At 35.4% G+C, this 26,878-nt stretch overlaps 3 protein-coding genes across 3 annotated transcripts; 1 reads left to right on the top strand and 2 right to left on the bottom strand.

Annotated features, from left to right (window-relative positions):
• Positions 1–754: 754 nt before the first annotated feature.
• On the bottom strand, positions 755–6,826 carry LOC103323696 (uncharacterized). The gene is made up of 6 exons (XM_016792565.2): positions 6,216–6,826; positions 5,519–5,590; positions 4,740–4,811; positions 4,250–4,609; positions 1,506–3,497; positions 755–1,375 (listed from the first exon to the last, which is right to left on the bottom strand). The coding sequence occupies exons 1-6, from the start codon at positions 6,778–6,780 to the stop codon at positions 954–956; spliced, it is 3,483 nt and encodes a 1,160-aa protein (XP_016648051.2). The 5' UTR covers positions 6,781–6,826; the 3' UTR covers positions 755–953.
• A 10,136-nt stretch (positions 6,827–16,962) lies between these two features.
• Positions 16,963–21,182, bottom strand: LOC103323654 (putative clathrin assembly protein At4g25940). Its single transcript, XM_008225660.3, has 15 exons — positions 20,851–21,182; positions 20,652–20,721; positions 20,271–20,368; positions 19,870–20,008; positions 19,650–19,777; positions 19,477–19,569; positions 19,284–19,334; positions 18,836–18,901; positions 18,654–18,719; positions 18,469–18,549; positions 18,311–18,388; positions 18,018–18,194; positions 17,851–17,926; positions 17,632–17,750; positions 16,963–17,530 (listed from the first exon to the last, which is right to left on the bottom strand). The coding sequence occupies exons 1-15, from the start codon at positions 20,938–20,940 to the stop codon at positions 17,117–17,119; spliced, it is 1,746 nt and encodes a 581-aa protein (XP_008223882.1). The 5' UTR covers positions 20,941–21,182; the 3' UTR covers positions 16,963–17,116.
• Positions 21,183–23,122: 1,940 nt separating this feature from the next.
• LOC103323653 (ATP-dependent RNA helicase) lies at positions 23,123–25,704 on the top strand. Its single transcript, XM_008225659.3, has 2 exons — positions 23,123–23,518; positions 25,537–25,704. Exon 1 carries the CDS (start codon positions 23,240–23,242, stop codon positions 23,507–23,509), a length of 270 nt encoding a protein of 89 aa, XP_008223881.1. The 5' UTR covers positions 23,123–23,239; the 3' UTR covers positions 23,510–23,518; positions 25,537–25,704.
• The last annotated feature ends 1,174 nt before the right edge of the window (positions 25,705–26,878 follow it).

The following is a 26,878-nucleotide window of genomic DNA, read 5'->3' as shown; positions in this document are numbered from 1 at the left end:
CTTGAGTGTCCATGAACATGGGTACGATTGTTTAGGGTGGATTCCGAAACCCTAGTGTTTGTTACATATTAATTTCACACTTTGATTTTCATCTCTGTCATTCTTGTTAAAATTAGGGTTCGATTACATTCAAGCATTAGAAATAGGTCACTTGAATCAAATCAAAACACCCCCCCCCCCCCAATTCGTGTGTGTTTGTGTTTGAAACATTGTGTGTTTTCTTCACTGAATTCTGCTCACTTCTGTAATTGTTTTTTACATTTGGTCCATGTTGTGCTCTTCGTTTTTCTGTGCTGAATCCAACCATAAAAATAACGTGAAATTTGGACAAACGGTTGGAAAGTTATAGGTCAAAAACTGGACAGAGGTTGAAGCTGAAAACAGAGAAAACACAATCTGCTCAAAAACGACCAGTTGCTACTGTTCATGCGACCAGTCACAACCCAATCTGCCCAAAAACGGCCGGTCACTACTGTTCATGTGACGGGGCGTGCACTGTTCACAGGTGATACAATGGTGATAAAAGGGCGATAGAAATTGCTGTTTGTGTTTATCTTTGGTTTTTTGTTTTGTTTCATTTCTTTTACCTTTCTTTACTCATTCTTAGCTTCCAATTTGTATTTTACCTTTGTGTTGTGTTAAATAAGTGTTCTTTACGTACTCAAATTAGAACTTTTAATAAGCCGACAGTTCCTCATGGGATCAACCCCATACTTACAAAATCTATACCTCAATAGATTCGTGCACTTGCGGGTATTTTTAATTGGATGATTGCACATTAATTTGTGTCAATTATTAATACAACAACTAGTATATTATATAATAAGTCTACACACTCCACCATAAAATCAGTAGGAAATAAAACGGCATGCCTTCCTCTACATTGTCTAAATTAAAGACTGAAATTGAATCAAATAAAAGTGCATGAAATACATGTCATAAGATAGGACCCATTAATTGAAGCGTTGTTGAACAAGAGGATGGTTTAACAACACACCTCTTCTTGTAGTAGCGTCCTTCAAAAGCTTTGTCTTGATTTTGTTGAGTGTGGCTATAGCTTCTTTCATACTTATCCTCTCTTTTGGTGATTCTGCACAGCAAGTAAGAGCTAATCTCATAATGGCTGATATGCAATCCCTCTTCCTCACATGATTATCATCTTCCTGCTCTGTCCCAATCCCAAGCAAATTGGCATCCACAACTTCATCTATGATTCCACGTGGTAATACTAGTGAGTTTGCAATCCATTGCTTTAAATTCATTTCCCCAACAAACATCTCATCTGTTGGCTTCCTTCTTGTGAATGTTTCCATGAGCACAATACCAAAACTATACACATCCCCTTTTGTTGAAACTATTCCTTCCATTCCATACTCTGCAATATGAATTATATTTGAGTTGTACTTATATATATCTAAATTATATTCATATCATATGTATGATGAAAAGACCATTTTAAGTTATGTTGTTCGTAATTGAAAGATATTAAATTAGAAAGTACATACCTGGAGCCATATACCCAACTGTGGCTAGGGTCATGGTTTGGGTAATCGAATCTCCTCCACCCAAGAGTTTTGCAATTCCAAAATCAGCAACATGTGCAACCATATCATCATCAAGTAGTATATTGCTGGGCTTCATATCACAGTGCACAATAGGTATTGAATAACCATGGTGTAGGTATTCCACTGCCGCTGCAACGTCTATCATTATGTTCAACCTCTGTAAGATATTCAAAGAATAGTTTTGAGAATATAACCACTTGTCCAGGCTCCCATTAGGCATGTAGTTCAGTACCAAGGCTTTGAAATCAAGTTCACTGCAACAGCTGATGATTTTGATAAGGTTTCTATGACGAATATTGCTTAGCATTTCACATTCCCTAACAAAACTCTTGAAAGCCCCTTCTAGCTGTAAACTGAAAACCTTTACTGCAACATCTATTCCATCTAAAAGGGTCCCTTTATATACTAAGCCAAAACCTCCACTTCCGAGTAAGTTGTTTTCGCTAAATCCATTCGTGGCTCTTAGAAGTTCTAGGTGTGAAATTCTTCTCCAAAGAAGTTGAGGCAACGAGGTAGCCTCTCCTATAACTTCCACATTTCTTTTCCTGCGTAGTACAAATATAGATATGGAGGCCACTAGGAGAATCACTGATATGATCCCTGGGATGATATATTTAGCTTTCTTCCAATTTGGTTCAAGTGAAGTATTGTTGCATGGTGGAACATGAAGTCGAGGTGCACCACAGAGTGCGTTGTTTGAGACAAATGATTGAGCAGAGAAGTTTTGGAATGGTCCACCTGTTGGAATTTCTCCTTGGAGCATGTTGAAAGACAAATCCAGATACTTGAGAAGTGACAGAGCTTCTAAAGACTTGGGAATCACTCCAGATAAATTGTTTCTGGATAAATTCAGGAGTTGCAGGCTTAGCAAGTCGTGAAATGAACTTGGAATAGGACCTTCCAAATTATTATTTGCCAAAGAGAGATTAACTAGATCTCGAAGACCACCAATGGTGCTTGGTATAACACTACATAAATGGTTATTTGATAAATCTACCTCTAAGACAACTTTCAAGTTTCCAATATCTTGTGAGAGAGGTCCAATTAGAGAATTGGATGATAAGTTTACATACAAGATATAGGCAAGTCTCCAAAAAGTAGATGGTATTGTGAAACTCAACGAATTGGACTCTAGTGATAGAGTTCTTAGAGATGCAGCTAGATTACCCAAGCAGGAAGGTATAGAACCAGAGAGCTGATTACTACCCAAACTTAATTCAACTAGGTTATCTAGTTGACAAAGCTCATATGGGATGTGGCCTTGCAAATTGTTACCATCCAAATACAAACCTTGGAGATTCCCTAGTCTTCCCAGTGAAGTTGGAATTGATCCACTCAATTGATTGTCTCCCAAGGATAAGAATATCAAGTTGTTGAAGTTGGCAATACCAATGGGAATGTTGCCCCTGATGCTGCATTCTCTTAACCGAATATATTGAAGCGACGACGTAGAGATATTCCGAAAGGAGTCATCAAGTGTGACATTTAACGGATTATTTCCCAAGTATAGCTCTGTCAAATTTCCAAGATTAGCCAAACAAGAGAGAGTGTTTGCTTCTGGAGTCGAAGTATCAATCGTCAAATTATTATTTTGTAACTCAAGCCGCTGAAGGTTTAAGGCACATAGTGTCCTAGGAATAAACCCTGTAAATGTGTTTTCACCCAATGACAGCCACGTGAGCATAGAAGCATTGGAGAGGTTGGGGATTACTCCGCTGAGGTCATTTGCTATTATATAAAGGTGTTGTAGGTTTGGAACCCCAAGGCCTATGTTTGCTGGGAGGCTACCCGATAGCTGATTCCGACTAAGCGACATTTCTCTTATTGTGGAGATATTGAAGATTGAGGATGGGATGAGACCATTGAAATTGTTATATCTAAATGACAAACTCACTAAATTTTGAAGATCACCGATCTCGTCTGGTATAGTGCCTGCCACAATTTCACAAATGTTGTAGCATTAGCATTAGTTGAAAAGAATATTGACTTGGATAGAAACGCCAATTCAATCTATTTTATTCTATCGTGGAGATATTGAAGATTGAGGATGGGATGAGGCCATTCAGATTATTACCACCGACTGAAAAAGACTCTGAATTTTAAAGATCACCCATCTCATCTGTTATAGTTCCTGCCACAATGTCACAACCATTGCATGTTTAACTTTGTATGGATTCATGTAATCTAATCTAACGCTATCTACTCGTTCATGACCTTTAGTATTAAATGTCACACTCATAATTAAATTAATTAAAACAACAATATTTACATGGAAATCTCTAAAATTTTTGTGTTTGAAACAAATTAAGAATCGGGCCATAATTTGGGGATGAAAATATATGGTTTACAAAATGTCATATTCCCTTGAGCAAAACACGTTTTTGTTTGCATGTCTTTATACCTCTTCTACTTTTTTCTTCTTCTTACCTTGGCTAACCTTAGATTTGAACATATTGACTTAGATATAACGTTTATCAGGCAAGTCAGTATGTTATATTCATTATTGTAAACCTTGCTATTTGATTCTAATGATTTTTCCAGCAATTTGACAAAAAAAATTGTTATATTCATGATTAACTATCTCCCTCATTTCCTAAAATATGAAATTTAAATAACGATAAATTATGCAACCAAAATAAAAAAGATAAATCACAATTGGATCAACATAATGAAATATCAATTACCCGTCAAATTGTTGTTGGCAAGGTATATCTCCTCAATCATTGTTAAGTTCCCAATATTTTTTGGTATGCTTCCACTGAAATTGTTTTCCTCCAAATTAAGTATAAGAAGCTCCCTGCATTGCCATAATTTGGATGGAAGTGGACCATCAAACTGGTTGCGACCCAAATTCAAGATTTGAAGACTAGGAAGATGTTGGCATATATTGTCTGGAAGACCACCACTCAAGTTGTTTCCATATAGAATCAACATAGTCAAAGAAGACATGTTGAAAACAACCACAGGAACAGGGCCTTTTAGGGCATTGTTTTGTACAAACAACGCTTCCACATGATCTAAAAAGCCAATCTCTTTTGGAATTTCTGAAAAATTATTAAGATATATGCACATTTATATGTTAAATTCATGTTTTATGCACATATAATGCATTGCAACAAAAGTGGAGTCATATATAACTGTATCACATCAAGGCAATGCAACAAATATATATACCATTGAAATTGTTGGAGTCAAGGTATATCCCTTTCAACATTGTTAAGTTCCCTATTTCTTTGGGTATCGCACCTGTTAAGTATGCCAAACAAAGACTTAGAATACATGTAAATAAATGAAATTAGAAAAAACACCACTACATAATTTATAGAAAAGCTGTCAGAGTGGCTATTTTGGAGGGAAAAAAAAACTCTCAACTAGTCACTTGGTCACTTTCTAATTGGTTTATTAGTATGTTACAATTTTTTCACTTGAAGGTACAATATGAAATTTTTCTATAGTATTAGATTTGAAGGGTGTTTTTGTGGGGGCCTTTTTGTTCCAGCAGTTCTAAACGAACTTGGGCCGCTATAAAGAGAGAGTGATGTTGCCCCTGTGTTTGGGTTCAAGAACTAGGCCTCAAAATACCCTGAAAGAATGATGATTCTTAGGAAATAGTCTAGTTTTTCTCACCAAGCAGATAATGATCAATGAATCAAAAGTTTAGGCTTGGCATGAGGGGCTTGTGGCGTGGGAGCTAAGTCTCCATGAATTTAGTGGGAGAGCGTCTGCTTAAGTTGAAATAAGGTTTTGGATGAAGGCTATTTAAGGCTTCGAACGGTTTTCTTGTTTATGTGAAAAAGGTAGAGGATGGTTTGTGGAAAAAGGACATGATGGAAGAGTTAAGCTTAAGTGTTTCCAGCAGTGAGACTATGGCTTGCTCATATAATGCACTGCAACAAAAGCCGAGTCATATATCACCAGATCACATCAAGGCAAGGTAATGCAACAAAACATACCGTTGAATTTGTTGGAGTCAAGGTATATCTCCTTCAACATTGTTAAGTTCCTTATTTCTTTTGGTATCCCACCTGTTAAACAAGGACTCATAATACATTTAAATAAAGGAAATTAGAAAAAACACACCATGGCAACTACATAATTTATAGAAAAACTCTTAAAGAGCCTATATGGAGAAAAAAGCCCTGAAATAGCCACTTGTCCATTTCTAATTAGTTCCCAGTATATTACAATTTTTTCATTTGGAGTTTTTCTAAAGTATTGGATTTAAAGGGGGTATTTTTTTTAATAAATAAAATGTCCAGTTATAATGTGCCAATATGTGAAAAGCCCTTAGATAATATTCACCATATATCATTCATTATTTACAATCTATATCATTATTCCCCAACGGCCAACAAGTTTTTATCATTTGTAGCCTACAGCAGGTAGTCTTATAAATGCTTTATAAAAACTTTCGAGTATAGCAAAAAATAAACATGAATAGACTCAACCACCCTTAAAATTAAAAATCAAATACATAAATCTATTCAAGTGTGAGTTTTTTAGTATTAGATGACTTGCAAGTAAGAAAAAATTACCCTAATTTTCTAAAGAAAAAAGAACACATTGGGCTTATAAATTAATAACAAGATGTTAAAACATAATAGTAGATCACTAATAGAGTCTATATATAAATTGTTGACGCATATGTACCTGATAGTTTGTTAGCCCCTAGATCAAGTACTTGCAATGTAGATAAGTTGAAAATAGTCGTGGGTATGGAACCTGAAAACTGATTGCCATACAAATAAAAGTTTTGAAGTTTGGAGAAGGACCCAAACCACGACGGAATGGATCCCATAAAATTGTTGGATATGAAGCTAATCAACTTCAGCCGACGCAAATAAGACAGTTCCTTGGGCAGGGTGCCATGGAAGCTGTTGTTTCTTAAGTCCAGCTCAACAAGAAATGAGAGGTTGCCGAGTGGTGGAGGAATGGTGCCGGAGAGTCCCATGTAAGAGAGGTTCAAGACTGAAACTCTGAGGTGGCGAGCGCCACAAGTAACTCCAACCCAATTGCAAACGGAGGTGGTGGTTGACCAGTTGACCAAGATGTTGTGAGGGTCACTAGTGATATGGGATTTGAGAGCAAGAAGAGCAGACTGGTCCATGGTGATGTTGGTTTGTGCTGCACCTATTGTGCCTAGAGAACTGTACTGCAGGTGCAGCACCAGCAAGAAGGTGATTGACAAGAGGAAACATCTTCTCTCCATGACCATGAGCACCGAAAACAGAGAAGTTCCTTCCAACTTCAAATTGTTTTTCGTTTGTTTTTTCCTTTCCGATTTAGAATTTGAAATCATTGAATAATTTGTTGCAGTGCCAATCTATGAAGGTAGAACAAGGTGCCAAAGAGTGGGGCACGTATTGCACCATGGGAGGAAGAAATTCGCAAGTAGCCAAATTCAACTGGTCCATCATTGCAACGACTTAGACTTGTATTAAAGGAAGAATGGACAATTAGGCATCTGTTTCCTTTTCCACACATCTGTCTTCACAAATGTGCAAGAACTTGCGATACATACGTCCCTATATATTCCATCAATCAGATATGGAGGGTCAACCCAGTCTCCACGACATATTTATTAGCAAGTTGTACATTTTTAGGCCAATTTCTTCTGCATGCTGTTATAAGCAATACCCCAAAAAAAAAAAAAAGAGTCTAATTTTAACACATGGTTATCTTTTAAGTGTCACTATCTTATCTCTTGAAAAATTCGCCTATTCATTTCACCATCCTTTTATTTTTCTTTCTATATTCAATCGGCTTTCATGAAAGGTTGAACGATGATGAAATATTAGTCAATGCGATAAACTATAATTGTCTGAAAGTTAAATTGCAATTATTTTCTTTTATTCTGATTTTTGTTAGTTTGGCGGTGGCTCCAGGAAAATTAAGAAATGCATGGTAGAATTATACCATTTCAATTTTAAACATACAAGAGTTAGATATCTGGCTATTTATTTCTCAATTATTCAATTATTTGCCAAGAGTTTTGTTTTATTTTGTTGTGTTTTTTTACAAAAATATATTCTAACTCTAATGTATAAGAAGGGGATCAAACTCGAATGCAAAGGGATCAACTCATTGCTTCAATCAACTGATCTGAACTACACATGCAATTATTTTTGGCGTGACTTGTGGACTAGTGAATTACTTTCCTTTCACACCAAGAATTCCTATTATAATTCTAATTGATTTACTTTAATTCATGATTTCCTACTGTAAATAGAAATAAGAATTTATTATTTACTTACACATTAAAGTTCTGTTGTATTATAAATATGACCTCCTACAAGAAGAAGAATACACAAAAAATTCCCACATACATATATGAAAGCAATGCCAATATATATGAAGGCAGAACAAGTTGCCAAAGAGTGGGGCACATGATTGCACCATGGGGGAAGAAATGCAACGACTTTGACTTGTAATAAAGGAAGAATGGAGAATTGGCAACAAATGTGCAAGAACTTACATATGGTCAATCTAGTCTCCTTCGCATAATAAGAGCCCTTGTTGAAACTATTCCTTCCATCCCATACTGTGCAAATGTGGAATTGTCATCTACAGATACATCCATACATAGAACGGAAGTCAGTCAACTCAACTACCATCATGATAGCAAAAGAAAGAAGAGTGGGATACATGATAGCACGCTCGTGGACTAAACTGGCAAGCAGTTAATTTTAGTGCGGGGCACCGCACTTCCCGGACTTGACTTGTGATAAAGGAACAATGGAGAAGAATGAAGCAACTACTTGACTTATAAGACAAGGCAATGGCTGTTACTATTCATGTGAATAGTGGCAGCCCTTTTAAAAGGCATGTGGTGTTTCCACCCATTACCATGGCAATTGAAGGGCAACCACTATTCACATGAGATATGAGGAGAGGAATTTGTATAAAGTTTTGATGTGGGAAGTGAAGAATATGACTAAGTATTTATTTTAAAATATTATGAAATTTTTAGTTTTTTTTATAGATTTTTTTAATTTTGTTTTTCATTGCTAACGTCAACAAACCCAGGCTGTTTTTGCCTTCGGGCTTGCCTAGCCTTGTGAAGCCCACCAGCTGCCCGAGCTGCTGAAGCCCGCTGGAACATCAAACTGAGGCTTGGGCCCCCTGCTGCAAAGAGAATGGAGCACTTTTTGCTACAATAACCATCAAGGTGGTGTTCGGCTGTGTGGGTTGAGGCCAGGTGGTCGCCGTGATTGTTGGGTTTTGGTTGAGGTTGGCGTGACAATGATGATGGAGCTAGGAGGGTTGGGATTATGGGTAATGGCTTATAAAACCCAGTCAATAAGCATGCCCTGTATTGGAGGTGGAGCTGTTGATTTTGGTGGATCCACTTTCATTGTGCTTGGGGATCAAGGGAGATTATGAGATGCTGTGATATTCTTTGGAATGTCCTAGTGGAAATTGAGCAGAGTTTTGCCCTTCACTCTTGGGGTGTTTCATGTCCCATAAAGTTTGAGAGATTGTTCTATGTCTTGATCTTCTTAAAACATTGGTTGCTGCTGGGATTTGGGTCCTCCTCAGTTGTAACTCCTTGTTAGCTGGGTTTCAAGTTGTACATTTGTTTTCTAACTATCTTGTAATACTTGTGCTTAGTTGGTTTTGTTGTTACAGTTGCTGTATTGCAAGAACCTCATTTTGGGGTTGTGTTCTTACTGTTGTATCCTGGGTTTGTGCCATGTTCTTCAAATGAATCTCTACTGTTTCGCAAAATAAAATAAAAAATAAAATAAAAAGGCCCGTCTATGGCTATTTGGATTTGCTTGGTTCACAAATTTATCAAGAGAAAATCTATATCTATATATATATAAAGCAAAAGGCAGAAAATGGTGAAACATTCAAAAACCCCGAATATACCCTTGGTTAACTAAAATACTAAAGCACATTATTTATATTAAATCTAGATAAAATGGTAAAGCAACACCCAATTAACAAAATTTAAAAAGAAAAATGAAGACGACGTGCTGGGAGTTGAGCGCCCGTGCGTGTAAAGAGGGGAAAACCCATTGTGCGACTGAAAACCGCTAGCCCACTCTTGCAATGTATTTTTTTTTCTTATGTTACAACTGCTCACTTAGCATACAAAATCGAAATGGATATCTGGGATCTCATTCATGTTTCCTATTTCAAATTTTCGGTTCCTCTTGCTCTGTGGTAAGCCTACCAGATGCTTCTTTCTTCTGATTTGAATTTAGTTGGTTTTTTTTTTGTGTGCACTTTATGTGTTTCATATTTGATTTCAGAGTGGTTTTTATTCAGTGAATTGGGGATTGAATTTTGTTCTTCTTTGTGTGGTTGAAATTTGTTGAAATTTGTTGAAATTTGCGATTCTTCATTCCTGTTATTTCTCTTAATTTTTTTGGGTCCACATTCGGTTTACTTCTCTTGGTTGATGAATTTGTCGATAATTGGACAATCTTTTCTGTATCTGCGCACGGGTGGTTCAATAACCATTTCTATTTCAATTTTGCTTTGGCTCTGTATAGGTCGATCACTACTTCTGAATCATATTTGTATTTTTTCATTGTTCGCATACTGAATGCTTATCCTTGCACATTTATTATATGACAGCTTCAAGCAATATCAAGGACTAAGGAAAGAAATTCAACAATGAGGCAGAGCATTGTTCAACTACCAATTTCAAGGGTTAAGTATTTGGTTGTTCAATTAGTGTATTCAGATACCACCCTCTCTTTTTTACATCGGGATGCTGATTGTGTTTGACACTAGGTGTTTGTGAGAATACAATTTTAGGTCAGTAATTTCCTCTTTCTATTTCTGTCTTTCTGGAGGACGCAGGTGACAAAGGAAAAAAACAAAATCGAAGAAGAGGGCTTTGGCATTTGATTTTTAAGCTTCCTCTCCACAAAACACCCTTTCATAATTCCCCTTATTACTTTTGTGTTGTTTCTGATTGGAGTGCAGTTTTGGTTTTTATTTATGTTGAAATCCCTAATAACAATTAACTACTATGAATTTTTCTCTTTGTTTATATATTGGTTTTTTATGATATTTAGGGGTGGTTTGCTTATTTTTTCTGTTCATATTACTGTAGTTGTACTTTCTGCATAGTTAGCCAATAGATAGGTGCAATGCATATCATGAAATTTGTTTTTTTGAATATTGTTGCTTCATGATGCAGAATTTTTGTTTTTACATATTATTTGGTTTTTACATTTCTGTGACATTTGGGTGTTTAGTTGCCAAGAACTATAACTTTGATGCATGTCAAATTCTGATGCGTAGACTAAAACCCAGTGTTAAGTCTACATAGCACACAAGCATACTTCACCGAATTCTCTGCCCTATAGTGTCTTATTTGTTTTTTCTTTTACATGTCTGTTTATTTATGATCTGTATTAGTTTTTCCTATCTTTCTGTTTTTTGTTATTGCATCTTTTAGTAAAAGATTGATGTCTTCTTTTGCATTTATTTTCTGTTTGGAATCAGATTATGTTTTGATTTTTTGTTTCTTTTCTTATTTTCTCAATGAATACTTTTGGTAGATGAATTAAAAGCTTCATAAGGATCATGTGCTTGGACTTCAATATGGTCTCCTCCAATTTTTGTTGCTCTTCTTATGATGTGTTTTTTCTGGGTGCTGGTATAACTAAAAACCGTTTGTGCTCAGTAGTGTTTAAACTCAAAAAGAGAGAAGATTTAAATTCATATTGAAGGGATAGTGTTCAAGCTATTTACCAAGTTATTATTTCAAATCATATCTCTTTTTCGTCATCACACGTGCTCTTCCAAGTTTTAATTTGTTTGTTAGGATGTCTGAATTTGGGTGTTTGATTTCTGAATTTTAATCTTCTCTATTTTGGTTAATTTTGTCTTGGTTTCTCTCTATCTCTTTCATTCTTATATTTCATTTTGTCAAGTAAACATTTTCTCTATGATTTTCTTATGTTTCATTTCGGAATTTTAACTATGTTTATATAAGGATGTTGATACTTTCTTATATTCATTCATGTGACAGTAAAAGAAGATCACATTTATTACAGTACAACATGAAGAGAAGGCTCATAATTTTGCATGTAAACTCCTATAGCTCAGGCATGAAACCAACAATATCAGTAGACTGCTTAAAATTGGAGAAGGTGGATTTGGGAATGAATGTTTATAAGGGTTCAATGAAGCCTTGCTGGTGCCAAGGGTGATCCAATCACGGTCCCCATTAGAATGCTTAACAATGATGGCTTACAGGTATATATGGGGTTTAAGCATCTTCCTATTAATTGAAGTGTTAAACAGCCCTCAAGAGTTTTTTTCCTTCTTTTTTTCCATTATTAGTTTACGCGCTTCACACATTTTTGTTGATTTATTCTCCTTGAATATATAAGCTCATAGTTAAACTGTTGTATGAAATATTGTTAATAGAGTTGTGAGTCTTCTGGCCCTTTTCTTTTGACATTTCTGTTCAGTCTCTTTCTATGACAAATTTTTTATTTTATTTTAAAGTGAATTTGATGCTATTTAGTGGAACATTTCTTATGATTTTTTTTTAAAAAAAAATTGAGTATGTGTATATTGCAAGAAGGAATGCCTAGAGTAAGTGATATTTCTTAGCATATTTGTACAAACCTATTTTTCATAGTTTAGTTTATCTTGGTTACCAAAACTGTTGTTGGATACTCACTTTCAATGTGGCATGCTTGAACCAATTTAGTTGTTGCGTGTATCCCACCACCCGAACCAATTTATGTGTTGATAATCAACGTCATTGCCATGCACATATATAATAGGTAAAGTTTCATCGTTCTCTTTTATTTCTCTGACTTTTTAGAATGATTGGTTTTGTTAATGTTTTTTGTCTTTGGTTTTATCTAAGAGGATGCACAGAGTTGGCAAATTGTGATGCCACTGCAGGGTAACGAAAGAGAGTAAAGTGGATGGTGGAGATACTACTTTTTCTACTTAGGATATCAATTATTGATAAAGGGTGAGAGTCTATAGTATTTTCTTTTTATTTAGCTTGGTATGTCAAATTGTTTGCCACAACTCCATAGGAGTTGGATGTTTATTAATTCTTTGCATTTCAAAATTGTCTACACATTTTCTTCTTCTTCTTCTTCTTCTTACCTCCATTGGAGATGTTCCTATTAATTTTGGATAGTATTGATGTCACTTTCATCATATCCACTTCAAATTCACTTTTGTTTTAATCAATTGTTCAAAATTAAAGCAACAACTCCAATTCATCCTCTAAAGCAATAACACCAATTCAATCGCCGTAATTGCTAAAATTGGTTAGACTAGCCTTTCTGTGTGCTTGGAAACGCGTGTGAGAGGCTTTTTCTTAATCACACACACTATGGGCAGCTTACAGATTTTTTATTTTTTATGTTTTTGCAATTGTATCTTGCTAGATGTCCATTTCAACAACTGCTTTATTTAATCACGTGTATAAATTGATATCTATATAAATATAATTGCGAAAAAATATTTATGAAACTTTGTAAGTCGCGTGTAGTGCGTGTGATTAAATAAAAGCCTCTCGCACTCGCGGATTGATGACAAAACATATCATCGATATTAGACAATTGTTACGCATTTATTTCACTCAATATATCGTATACACAATGCATTATTGAAGACAAAAATGTAGGTAATCCAGACTTAAGTCAAATATGTAATAAAATTTTCATTTATATCCATAGATTCGATATATTATAGTGTTATATTCTATTAATTTAAAAAAAAATTACCCATTTAATCCCCTTAATTAAGTTTTAAAAAAAAATTATAAGTATTTAGGCAAGTAGCAAAGGATAAACTATCAAAATTGAAGTCGAGTATACATATCCCAAATTATGCTAAAATTTGATTAGTACAAATTTAAAAGTATATGTTTAAGTTTGGTCTCATCTCACGTTATTTATGTATAAATTGACAATGAAAAAGTGAAAGATCAATTAGAGAGGAATGAGTGGCGCAAGTGGTCTTGATCGTTGCATGTCTTCCTCATATGTGAATATTTATATATATAGATTAACGTGTGGGTAATTAATAATTGACTAAGAATCCCCCTAGCTCCTAAAGTTTATTAGACTAGCCTCCCTGCACACACTTCCGCGTGCGAGAGGCTTTTTTAATCACGAAGCTACGCGACTTACAAAATTTCGTAAATATTTTTTCACTATTGTATTTATATAGATGTCCGTTTCAATAGTTTCATATTTTAATCGTGCGCGTGTGATAAATCGTTGCCTTAAAAATTTTTCTTTATGGCCCATATTTTTCTAGACATCCATCTTAGCAGTTTACACGTTACAAAAGGAAAAAAAAATGCTAAGATGGACGTCTAGAAAAATATGGGCGATAAAGGAAAACTTCTAAGACGATGATTTATCACACGCACTGGATTAAAATATGAAATTGTTGAAACGGACATCTATATAAATACAATTGTGAAAAAATATTTACAAAATTTTGTAAGTCGCGCATAGCGCGCGTGATTAAAAGCCTCTCGCACGTGCGGAAGCGCGTGCAAGGAGGCTAGTATGTATAAAGTATAAACTAATGTAATTAGGAGGGTCCGTTTTCTTAATTTTGTATTCATTAAATAGTGTAGCCATGCGGCTGTACCTAGTATAGCCGGTTGGCTATACTATGAACTCTTCAAAAAAAAAAAATTTGACACTTGGTGCAAGAGGGTCCCCTTTAAAAATAAAAAAAAGTACAGTCAAATGACTATACTCTGTTTTTTTAAAATAGAGCAGTTTTGAAAGGCGGTTGCTAATTGGTGGGGGACCTTGTGTTATAAAAATAGTATAGCCAAACGGCTATACGATATTACACGTGGGCACCAAAGGGCTGTGGGTCTGTACTCTTTTTTATAAACAGGAAATATTATAGCCGAGCGGCTACACTATTTTTATTTATTTATTTTAAAAATTTAAACCTTTTTTTTAAAAAAAAAATTGTCTTCAATACATAATAACTAGTGGCTACATTCTTTTATATATATATTTATAGAACAAGAATTTAGCACTTTCAAGTTTAATACTCTATTATACACATACGTATGTATTGTTCAATAATACATTCATGTTCTATACACGTCTCACGTTTTTTAAAAAGAAAATGTGGTTGTACATATACATACGTATTTCTAACGTTTAATACACGTATTCTTTACAAAATTTGTAGTAAGACATACAAAATTCACGTATTATACAAATAATTCTCACATACTATTGAATAAGAATAATACATGTTATAAAAATTATATTACAATATTATATAGTGGACGATTAATATCTACCTTGGATATGTTGAAACTAGCAAATTAATATGTATAAATTACAAACTAATGCAATTAGGAGGGTCCTTTTTTTCTTAATTTTGTTTTATTAAATCATATAGCTATGCGGCTATACCTTTGAATATAATGCATTTAAATAGTCTAGCCGGGCGGCGCTAATATGAATTTTTTTAAAAATATATTTTTGACACATGTCGCAAGAGGGTCCTCTTTAAAAATTTAAAAATAGTTCAGCCGTTTGGCTATACAATTTTTTTTTAAAAAAATAGAGTAGTTTTGACACGTGGCGGCTAATTGGTAGGGGTCCTTGTTTAAAAAAAATAGTATACCATACGGCTATACCATATTACATGTGGGGGCCCTTTAACTTTAGTTTTGTTTGAACAAATGGATCTGCCGTCAATTTTATTAACTTTTTCTGTTAAATATAAGGGTAAAATGTTATTTTTATATTTAAAAAATTAATATCTTTAAACTAACAATAAAATCAAATCAAATAAAAAACCGAAAAAAGAATAGAAAAATCAAGTTCAGGGGGAGTAGAAATCAGGATAGAGGGGGAGAGAGAGAGTTTAATTTTAATTTTATAGTTTTTTTTTTAATTCATATTGTAATCAATTTTGATACAAAAATACCATTTTGCCTTTGCACTTAACAGAAAAATTAACAAAATTGACGGCAGGACCATTTGTCCTAACGAAACTAAAGTTAAAGGACCACGGGAACCATTTTGGAAATTGAGGTACTCAAATACAAATCGAGTCTAAATTCAAGGACTAATAAAACGATTAACCTGTTAGATTATTATAAATACCCCTTCTATGTAATTCATTATTGGAGTTGAGTTGTTGAGATATTAAGAAAAGTTTATTTTCTAGAGATTGGAAACTTCTTGGTGTGAAGCCAAAACTCCTGAAGTGATTCCAAACCTATCTTTATTTGTTCAATCTTCTGTTTTCCATTGTTTTTGTGGAAGCAAATAATCCGGCTTCTAGTCACAAAGTGCCACGTGGACAAGAAGAATATCTCTAGGGATATTATCTTTATTTGGGAATATAATCACCGATTAAAAGATAAATCACCTAATTATGGTATTATCCTATTTTGGAGATACATCATCAATTAAGTGATTTGATCCCAATCAAATCCCTAATTGAATCAATCTATAAAACACCCAAGAAACTCCACTCTCTCTCCTAGTCGACGGCCGTCGACATCCCTAGCCGCCGTCCGCTCCACTCTCATCTCTCCCACACAACTAACTGCCACCCCACACACGGCTCCGACCACCCAGTTCTTCCCGTAGAGAAAACTCAGTACCCTCTTTTAGCTATTGTTTTCTCCTATATACAATCAAACTAACTTAGGCACGAGAGCTTTGGCCAACACCCCATGGGTGTGGTCTTTTACTCCTGTTTGATTTTACAGGAAGAGAAAGAAAGAAGTTCAAAAGGTAAAGGATCTTCAAGCGAATATTCTCCCGAGATATTTGCACAAACAGTTTTCGCTTCCACTAAGAGCATCTCCAGTGGGGGATTGTATAATGGGGTGTATGTTAAATATACACCATTTGTGATCGGAATCACCCCCAATGGGGAGGTGTAAATGATTGTAAATTTGTATCACAACCGTGAAATGCAAATTTAGATGCACATGTGCATCCTTTTTTACATCCCTTGCAAGTGAGGCTTACATGAGAAAAAGTGAGAAAAAATGGACAAAAGTGAGCAAAATCAATTATACATCTTTAAATTTACATCTTCCCCATTAGAGCAAAAACCACATTTACAACCCCGGAGGTATAAAGGGAATGTAAAAGTGGCTTTATACCTCCGAAAATACACCTCACACTATGGATGTTCTAAACTACTTAAATGCTCAGTTCACCGGCATCCTATACATCACTCAAACACATTATAAATATTCAATTTCGTCTTTAGCGTTATTTCCATCCAATTTTCTGCCAAAACCTCACATGCTTGGTAAATAATAAAAAATTGTAGAACTTGCATTGGTTATTGGGCGTTATCCATGTAAATCAAACCATCACTCTGTTTGTTTTTTTTTATTTTTATACACGTGTGACTTCTGATAACTGTTAACAATAAGCACAAGTTTTATGAAATTAACACATCAATTTGTATGCATTCCATTGTCAATAGCCCTCCAAAACAATATACAGAGTAAAACAAAGAATGAGCTTCTCAAACTCACACTACTCCAAAGAATCAAAGAATAAGCTGGAATTAAATCATGAAACAAATGACCTCTATATTAGGTGTTGGTTTCCCTGGTGCGGCGTTGAACTAGGAGGGAAGCTGAATGGATCTCCAAAAGGGTTCGAAGGACCCGGGGGCTGCATCTGTTGGGGGTATTGAGAATAATAAGGGTGAGGCACCATCATCATGTTCTGCTGCTGTTGATATTGCTGGTTCTGTTGCTGCAGGATTTGCTGATGTTGGTGTTGTTGTTGAGCCATTAGCGCCATTTGCACGTTGGTTGGGGGTGCTATGTTGTTGGACATTGCAAATGGATCCTGCACAGGATGTTGTGCTTGTTGTTCAAACGGGTTATGCAAGCTCGTTGCACCGTAGCCATAGCCTGCGTTCTGGAGCTGTATCTGTCTCCTGGCACCTTCATCTTCATACAAGCTATCAAGTAATAGCTTGTCAAAGCCACCAGCCTGACCCGAAAATGAAACCAATGCTCATCAACAAACCAAAGGGTAGAAGAATGAAATGAAAAAGCTTTAGCTTAATGAAATGAACAGCAAATAATACTAACAAACTTCTTGTCCATGGGCACTTGGCTTGTATGGTTGCTTGGAGTGGTCACCAGTGCTAGCTCCCAGCCTGAAGTCCCAGCAAGATCATTGAAACTTGCTCCAGATTGTTGTTCGTTCCCTGCGAATGTACAAATAGTATGATGTATGAAACAAATTCCACAGTGAAGGCATGTGTAGAATTTCCTCAAAATCAAATATCATAGACAATGGAAACCTACCTTGTGGAACTATTGCAAGAGCCAAGGCATTGCTTTCTTCAATTTCTGCAGCTTTTGGATTTATTTCCCTTAGACCCTGGACAAAGAAAAGGCAAAAGACAACATGAATTGCAGAACTTCATAAAATTGGCATCAGAGAAAACATGAAGTACTTGTGCATAACGTACCAGAAGATCAGTGTCGTCCGTTGATATCAAAGGGGGAGGTTCAACTACCTCTTCCTTAGGTTGGGGTTCTTCCTCTTCCTCCGTTTTCTCCTCAACTTCTTCTTCTTGTTTTTCAGGCTCTGGAGGAGGAGGAGGTTCTTCAGGTTTCTGAGGCTGCTGGTCTGTCTCCTGGTATTCCTATATTCAGAACAAAATTATCAGAAACTTGGCAGAAATTATGGCAACCTTTTATTTTCATTTAATTTTTATGTCAAATTCTGAGACAGAAAAAGAAATTATGGAAACTATCTCACCAGTCTCTTGTTAACAGAACCGGACTGCGGCGCTTCCTTTATATACTCCTCCATTGTTGCAAGAAAGGATGGAGGTGGCTGTTTGGGGCAGAGAAGAAAATTTGTGAGAGACCATGTAGTGGAGTCAACTTAAATATACCACTGAGGCCAAATGGAACCTGTCTCAATGTTGGAAACTGAAAAGTTCTAGCAAGATCCAAACCCTTGCAATATTCATAAAAATCAGCTAGGGCTTCAGCCTGTAGTTCAATAAAGGAAAAACAATTTTTGAGGGGCTGATCCAGCAATTTACAGAAGTGCATATTTTCATACAATAGATTCCAAAAACAGTACCACTGTATACCTGTTGGCCAGCTCTTTTATAAACATTGAGAGCTTTAACTGCATCATGTCTTGACATATCAAAGAACTGCAGGAACATGCAACATAAACTGGTATTATTGAAAAACATTAAAAAGAGAAAGCATCATTTAACAACGGATTCAGTTCAACGAAACATGAGAACTGAATCTAATAGAGTCTTACCATGTCAACAAGATTTATAATTCCGTCGTTGATGGCACAGTATATTTTAAAGCTCTCTTTTAAAACCTACATGGAAAAGGACAATGTTGAAACCCAGAAGCAACTTGTGATAAGGCATATATTATGTTTTCCCAAGGATGTTATGGCCTTAACAATAAAGAATAGTTATGAAAGCTTGCATAAACTGTACCCTTACAGACCGTATTGGAGCAATTTGGGTTTCTATGACATAACATGCTTAAATTACTGCAGTGTAATGACAGAAATTCTGTCAATGGTTCAGGGCCCATGTATCGTACTTGGAAATTAACTATAAAAGCCATAAACCTCATGAATTTCATGTCCTAATTTACAGAGTATGTGATGCATAAAGCAGTTTTCAATAAAGGCATGTAGAGACACTCTCACACTCTGATCATATAAAAATGGAGATTGGTATCATGCATACCAGAGCTAAGGCATATTGTATGAGGTAATTGTTAAAAGCTGTTCCCTCAGGCTGCAAAATAAGAACAAATTAGAAATTCCAACCAAAGGAACAAAATGTTTCAATAAGAGAAACTGTCATGGATCAACATAAAGTATTTGACTATAAAGAACCAAACCAGATTTGGTGTTCTGTATCAATATTAAGTTATTACCTGGCAGCCCATGAGGCGGTAAAGAAGTTGCTGCAGTGCAGGTAGTTGCTCCAACAGCTCATCGGCAGCCAATGTTCGTGTTCTACTATGTACCTAGTGGAGTTAATAGTATCTTTGTTATGCTAAAGATGATGATGAAATTCAGTGTGAGAAATGACAAGCACAAACCACACCTTTGTTGATCCTGGTGATGTTTTTGTCAAACGCTCCGACTCGATGTCATACTTCAGAACCCGGAAACACTCCAGCCGTTCTTCTAGAAAGAGGGCATATGTCCTAACCCAAGCAGAGCAATCCCAAGCTGCAAGGTAGAATTTGGTCTAAGAAGAGACTGTTACAATATTGGCAACACGTTACATAAAAAAAATGCCATGGAAGGTAAAAGCATTTTACCAAGGGGACTTGAGTCATCTTTAAAATTGGAAATTTGGAGAATGTGTCCTCTCTGAGAATAGTTTAGAAGCTCTTCTCTAAATGTAGGATCACCCTCTCTCAATGTTCTATGAATAACTATCAATGTCTTTATGGCAACCTGCAGATTTTGTCAACTTGTCATTAGGTAAGTGATTTGCTACATTTAAGGAACCAAGTCATAACATGTTTGCAACTGCATTATCACATCAGTTCTTTTGAGCTTGTTTTCATGCTAACTTTTTGCAACTGCTACAAAACCAATTCGTATCAGTTATATGAATTCGAAGCCTCCTGGACCTTGAGCCAAATTTACATATTGTTTCAATTAAGAACAAACACTATGATACGAAGAAGAAGAAGAAGAAGAATTAAGGACATACAATCCAGCTCCGAGTCTTGGACAATCTCTTGGCCAGAGCATGAATGCAGTATGCCACATCTGCCCGTGGACGTGTCACAGATGTTGCAGAGAAAATCTCTATGCAGGGAAACAAAAACAAAACCCCCCAAAGAAAATAATCAGGTATGAGAATGAGACTGAATTAGGAAAGATCATTAGTGCAAGAAATGCAAGGCATTTAGACAACGGAATTCAAAACAGAAATGGAAAATACAACTACAAACATTCTGTTAGAAAATGCAAGGAAAATGACCACAATTACAAATCTTGATAACCATTGTCATGCAAATTCAAATCCTCACATCATTCAAAACACAAAATCATAAATGTAGAAAATCAAATGAAAAATATGTAAACTCACTTCGAACATGGCGTTCCTTCGGAGGGCACTCAACGTGACTGGTGGCCTTCACCGTGGCAATATCCAAATCCTTCCAACAAAACCAACATTTCATCAAACAAACAATCAAAAACCAAAATGCTAGACATTAACAGAGCTCAAGAAACAAAACCCATCAATCAAATTTGCTTCTTTTTCAATTTTTTTTCCTTCTTGGTACCTTGAATTCGCTGTTGACCTTGATGAGGCCAACCTTGGTAGAGTCCTTCAGAGCTCCATAGGCCTTCCTAAAGCTCTGGAACGTACCCATCAAATTGTTCTTTTAAAATATATATATATATATAATTGGTTTTTTTTTTCCTCAAGAACACCAACACCTTTTCTTGTGTTGGCCTAGAGAGATTCAATTCATGGCTAGAGATAGAGAGGAGAAGGAGATCATGGTGCTGAAGATGTTCTTGTTCTCTGAAACCGAGTCGTTCCAACAACAAAAACAACCAACGACTCTCTCTCTCTCTCTCTCCCCTCCAAGGCTCCAAAATGTGCGCAACAGGAAGGACTATAATTATATGGGCATTTTTGTAGTTTTAATCCCTACAACCCCCCTCCTTCTGTTTTTTTTTTTTTTCTTTTTTAATTTGCCAAACTTTTTTTTTATTTTTTTATCCTCTTTGTTGTCTGCTGATTTTGAACTATAAATCACCAGAATATTTCATGAATATTATTGTTGTCTATGGGTTTGATTTGAGAATACAAAATGGCGGGTATTTTACTGGTATGTGAAGTACTGAAATACCCATAGTTTTTTATGACTTGGTGGAGGGAAAGGATGGGTATTTTGGTAATTTAGAATCTCAAGTTTTTGGGAGATCCAGTACAGGCTGGTGAGATTGTAGAATGAGAGGACAGGCTGGAAGCATATGGTGAATCACCACCTACAACACCACTTACAAATCTCATAAGATTAGGTGGCAATGGGATGGCCTGGGGGAAATTCCATTATTCTTCTTTTTCTTTGCTCTATCCTCCTTTTTCCCTTCCCTATCCTCTCTCTTCTTCTTTTTTTCTTTGCTTCTGATGTGACTGATCACCATTTTTCTGTCTACTCTCATTTTTTTTCCTTTCTAATAATTAAAAGTAAAAATCATAATAATTTTTTTAAAAAAAAAAAAAAAAACAAGAGATGTTGCCAAAGGTCACGTTTGGTGAGTCGAATTAGATTGAATTCTTTCAATTAAATTGGACAAATATTTTGGCCATCGTTTAATATGCCGGAACTTAATAAATTAGATAGCAATTCCTTACAAGTCTCATTGAAAATATTTTTCATTCCTTACGTGTCAATAAATGTTGGTGAAGTTAAAAATTGAAATCATTCATTTTCTTCGAATATTCATTGATGGTAAGTAAACATGATTTAAGAATTAACTAGGAAGGGTCTAAATAGAAACACCAAAATATCCCCTCCTAATTTAAAAGGAATTTCCAAAGAGCGATTTGGAACATTCTCATGGACCATAGGTATAGATTTTTGATAAAATGGGTTACAATGCATATTATATTTGATCAAATTACATTATTATTATTTTTTAATATAAGTGATAGACTAAACTACAAAGGAAGAGGGGGTGTCATAGGGGTTCAAACGTGAGATCACTGATCTACAAGTCAATGTCCTTTTTCACTGGGCTATATCATGTTAGCAATAATAATAATAATTACATAGGAATCATATATCATGTTTTGATCCTCAATTCCCATCCATCAGGAGTTAAATTGATCAATGGGAGAGGCACTACTATGCTATAAAAGTAGGTGATAAATAATAAACAATTCATTGTGAACTTCTTTTTTATTTTTTATTTTTATAAAAATAACTCACATTTTCCGTATGATATGCATACAGGTGAAAAAATTAATCATGGTAAAACCAATAACCAAATAAATGAGGTTAAAAATAAAAAGATTTTGCAATCGAACACGACTATGTATTTCATATGATCACTCCAATAAAGTTCAAATACATGTATCTCTAAAGAGGAGTTCTTAAAATGTAACAAAAGGGACTAAGCCAATAGGATTATCTATAAAATTTTTGAATGCAAGGCAACACAAATCACCCTGTTAAACTCATCACACAATGCAGTTTCATCTTCCTGATTGTCTAATTTTCGGAGGCTCGTCAAAAATCACCTATACGAAGTCATTCTATAGCGAGGATCTTATCAACGGCTAATCAATTTGATTGGATTAAATTAAATTTTTTTATCCAATGGTTAAAGAGATAAGGCATCATTTAAAGGCCTTAATAAGGTAGAAAAACAAAAATACGCAAACAAAAATCACCAAATCAGAAATAAAGTAGAAAAACCAACAAAATACAAGGACCAAAATGCCCAACTTGGTCAAATAATACCAGGCCCAAACCTTTACTCGGCCCAACCCAAACAACGGTCCGTTATCATACAAAACTCTCTCGGTCTGAGGCTCACCGGCTACGTCTTTCTCTTCCTCCAATCTCTCATTTGCTCGAACTCCTCATTTCCTCCTCTTGCTACTTTGAGTTCTAGGGTTAGGGTTTCCAATTCTCTCTCAGGGTGTCATTACAAATGGCGTTGAGGAGATTCTACAACGAGATCAAGGGGTTGAAGGTGAAGGAATTGCCCAACTATGTGAAGCCGATGCTGTCAGTCGACTACGCGAAGAAGACGGTGCAGAGAGGCTTGGACAATTACCACGCCAAGTACATCCAGACCAGCTCCGTCGATCCTCTCTTCCATGTCTGCTTCGGGGGCATGATCTTTTCCTACCTCGTCGCTCTTCCTGAGGAGCGTCGCCACCTCGAGCACCAGCAGCACGCCAAGGAGCATGGCCATTGATCTCAATTGGTATAGTCAATTCATATATATATATTTCTTTATTCATATTAGTCGTTTTACTTTCGTGATTGGTTTTTTTTTTTTTTTTTTTTAATTTAATGGATCAAGGATTCAATGATTCAAAATTCAAAAAATGTGTATAGGTGTGTTGAAATGGGTCATTGGAGATTTAGCTGATAATAGATGAAGTTATTTTCCGTATTTATTTGTGTTTTCAAATGGGTCATTGGAAGATGTTTATTTGACTTGAGGGTTTTGTTTGTAAACATTTCAATGTATGTTTTTGTGGTCCTTGGGTTTGGCTTTTTGATATCTTCTCTGGTGGGAGATTTTTGTTGATTCATGGTTGGGTTTTACTTGTTTCTCTGATCTCAGTGTATTGAAGAAGGTGTGATAATTTATAGATTTGATAGTAGGTGAGCTTTTGCATGTTGGCTTAGTAGGTGATAATGTAGTGAACATATTTTTGTCTATCAATCCTTGATTATTTGTCGTAATAAATGGGTGAGCAATGAAATGGTTTTCCACCATTGTTTGCTTGAAGGTGGAGCTTGATGGCCGGAAGAGAGTAACTCTTGCTTTGTGTATATTATTTTCATACTTTTGTGGGTTAACATTCTGATATTAATTAATGGAATTGCATATTTGCGTTGATAAATGGGGAGCAATCATCACAGAATATTACTTTTGCGCCTATCTTATTTGGCTTCAATGAACTTAATATATTGTTGATTTTAAAAATAAAATTGCGTAGGGATTTGAAATCATAATTCTTCAATCTGTAATGAAATAGATAAAAAGGAAATCATATGTTTTGTGTTGGCTGTTTAAGAGGGTGCATGATGCCTTATGTAATCCCATTATGTAGTAGGTTAGATATCATAGTTCTTATACTCCTTAAACATAAATGCGCTCTCTCAAGGTCTTATTGTACTCTGTTAGAGTTGGATTTAGTTTTGCATCTCAAACTGAGGTTTGTTTTAAGTTGAGTCAGAGCGATTAGGATATGCTATATCCATGTGTAAGACTTCAATTTACTCCTGCCTGTTTGAGCTTCAGTCCATTTAGCATATAGTTTTAGGATGTATTCTTCTTTCAGCTGCTTTTTCATGTAATTCTCTTCAACTTGGTTATATCTACTGTTACTAAAAAAGCACTTTTTGTCAATCAGAGTGTGTAAAGTACCATTTATACCATTTTCATCTTTAATAAGTTTGATAATAAATATCAAAATTAAGGCAATATAGTAATTAGCCCTACTTCTCATTGCAGTATACTCCTGTCTGTTCTCATCTTTAATTTTCTCATGTTTAAACCCTAGTGTTTGGGCTCTATCTAGTGAAAATGTACATACACTAGTCATTTTCCCGTTGGTTTGTGAAAAAAAAAGTTTGGAAATTGATTGAGGAACATACCTACATGACCTAGTGCATATGTCATTCATTTGGTACACAATCTTGTTGAGTTACTTAGGACATTGAATTGGCAACAGTTTTATCTGTTAACGACACTTGTGAAGTTTTTTTTTTCTTTTTCTTCTCCCAAGTTCTTACAATGAGGCCTTCTTGAGGTTCTCTTTTTGTTTGCTCTGAATTTATTGAATTTGATTACAGGATGATATACAATGTCCTCTACTCTTTCTAAAAAAGTGGCCCGTCCACTTAGAGAATTTACATATTTAGATATAGAAATGTGAACTTTAAGAATTTTCTCCACCTAATTATTTCTTTAGAAACACTGCAATGACTGCGCCAAATATATTTGTTGAAACAATGGTTGCAGTGAAAAGATTGAAGTCCTTAGTTTACTAAGCTGGAATTGACCTATATGTTGTTGATGACCATATTTGACTAGGCTAGAAAATGCGTCTTTATTTCCATCTATATATATGACTCTGCACGACTGACAATATATCCTTGTTCTTTGTGCTGCTGAAAGCACACTTCTCCACCTCTTGGTTCCTTTGTTCCTTGCTAGTTTGTCTTTTATTTATCTGGAAATAATATTTTCGCTTCTAAATTTTGCAGGTTAATGAGCGCTTTGGGTGTTGGTTCTCCAATAAAATTTACTCGGCCATTGGGTATCATGCCTATTACTTTTGTAATTTGACCATTGAATGAGTTGTTAGTAATAAACAACTTCCGTCATTTAATGTATTCTGCTGCTGATTTTGTTATGGAAAAATTATTTGTCTTTGTGCCTTCCTTTACATTAGAATTAATGTGGGTTGGAGGTGAAATCCTTTGCACTGTCTAATTTTGGAAGGGTTTATACAAAATGTATTTCACGTGATGCTTTCATTGTTCTACTTTGGTCCTGGCATTCTGAGGCTGGGAAGTTGGCACAAGGCAATCTTTTTCGTTTCACTTGATGCTTTCATTGTTCTGCTAGAAGATTGCATTTTTGACCACATGATGTGGTAGTTGATGTGTATTTGTTGTAGCAGTTATTGTTGTGATTAAATTGTAATGACACCCATCAATTAATCACACCCATCAATTTTGTGGTCAGAAATTGTGGTTTTGTAGCATATCATACCCATCAATTGCTAAACCCTCTGAGTTATGCACCAATTCTCTTGCCAATATAATCAAGAGTATTCAGGGGAACAGAGGGAAAGATGAATTTTTGTGACGAAAATCATTCCGGGCAAATTGAGCACGTTCCTACGCAAACATCAAACATTTAAATAAAATCTAGAATCCAACCTCCCCAATCTACCTCATAATCTTTGTATAAGATTCATCACTAATGGGAACTTCCTGTTGGGGTTGGTGATGCTAAATTGCCAATAACGATCAACAAACAAAGGTGGTAGGAAGTTTTCTACCATCAGCCGCCCACGCGAATGCGGTTGAAATTTAATTGTTGAGGCATCCGCCCACACTTAGTTTTGTTTTGTCAAATTCATACATCCAATTGGGCCAAAGATGATTATACTAGCTCCTGCTTGTCTTATGGCCTACTAAATAGCAAAAAAGGGTTTATTAACTCACAATCTGCTACTTTCATATTGACAAAATTCTTGTCCCACTAGCGACTAACCGTAGTATATCTCAACGTAATACATTCCTTGACCCAAAAACATGACCTAACAACATGAGCAAAACAATAAAAGGTATAATTAGACAATTTAGTATGTTTGTATTGTTAGAATTGCAATCTATACCACATACTCAAGAGGTATAGTTTAAAGAGTTCGGTCTCCTCAAGTATAACAAAACAATAAGACTTCATTTGGATAGATGAATTCCAAGTCCATGGATCTAGATGCGATTATAAAGTAAAACTGTTTGTTTAGACTATTATAATCCATGTATGCCCAAATTTAGACAAGAAAGAAAGGAAGAAAACAAATGGATTCCAAAT

The sequence above is a fragment of the Prunus mume genome, linkage group LG2, assembly GCF_029339155.1.
Source record: "Prunus mume cultivar Tortuosa linkage group LG2, ASM2933915v1, whole genome shotgun sequence".
Classification (NCBI taxonomy): Eukaryota; Viridiplantae; Streptophyta; class Magnoliopsida; order Rosales; family Rosaceae; genus Prunus; species Prunus mume.
This window is presented reverse-complemented; position numbering and strand designations above follow the sequence as displayed.

Excerpts from the sequence above, each read along its gene's own strand:
- LOC103323696 (XM_016792565.2), bottom strand. The coding sequence starts at position 6,780 with ATGGTCATGGAGAGAAGATGTTTCCTCTTGTCAATCACCTTCTTGCTG. Across the intron at positions 4,812-5,518 it reads TGACTCCAACAAATTCAACG|GTGCGATACCCAAAGAAATA; the intron begins GTATGTTTTGTT and ends CATACTTAACAG. Across the intron at positions 3,498-4,249 it reads TGCCAACAACAATTTGACGG|GCACTATACCAGACGAGATC; the intron begins GTAATTGATATT and ends AAATTGTGGCAG.
- LOC103323654 (XM_008225660.3), bottom strand. The coding sequence starts at position 20,940 with ATGGGTACGTTCCAGAGCTTTAGGAAGGCCTATGGAGCTCTGAAGGAC. Across the intron at positions 20,009-20,270 it reads CCAAGACTCGGAGCTGGATT|GTTGCCATAAAGACATTGAT; the intron begins GTATGTCCTTAA and ends CAAAATCTGCAG. Across the intron at positions 19,570-19,649 it reads CATCACCAGGATCAACAAAG|GTACATAGTAGAACACGAAC; the intron begins GTGTGGTTTGTG and ends TAACTCCACTAG.
- LOC103323653 (XM_008225659.3), top strand. The coding sequence starts at position 23,240 with ATGGCGTTGAGGAGATTCTACAACGAGATCAAGGGGTTGAAGGTGAAG.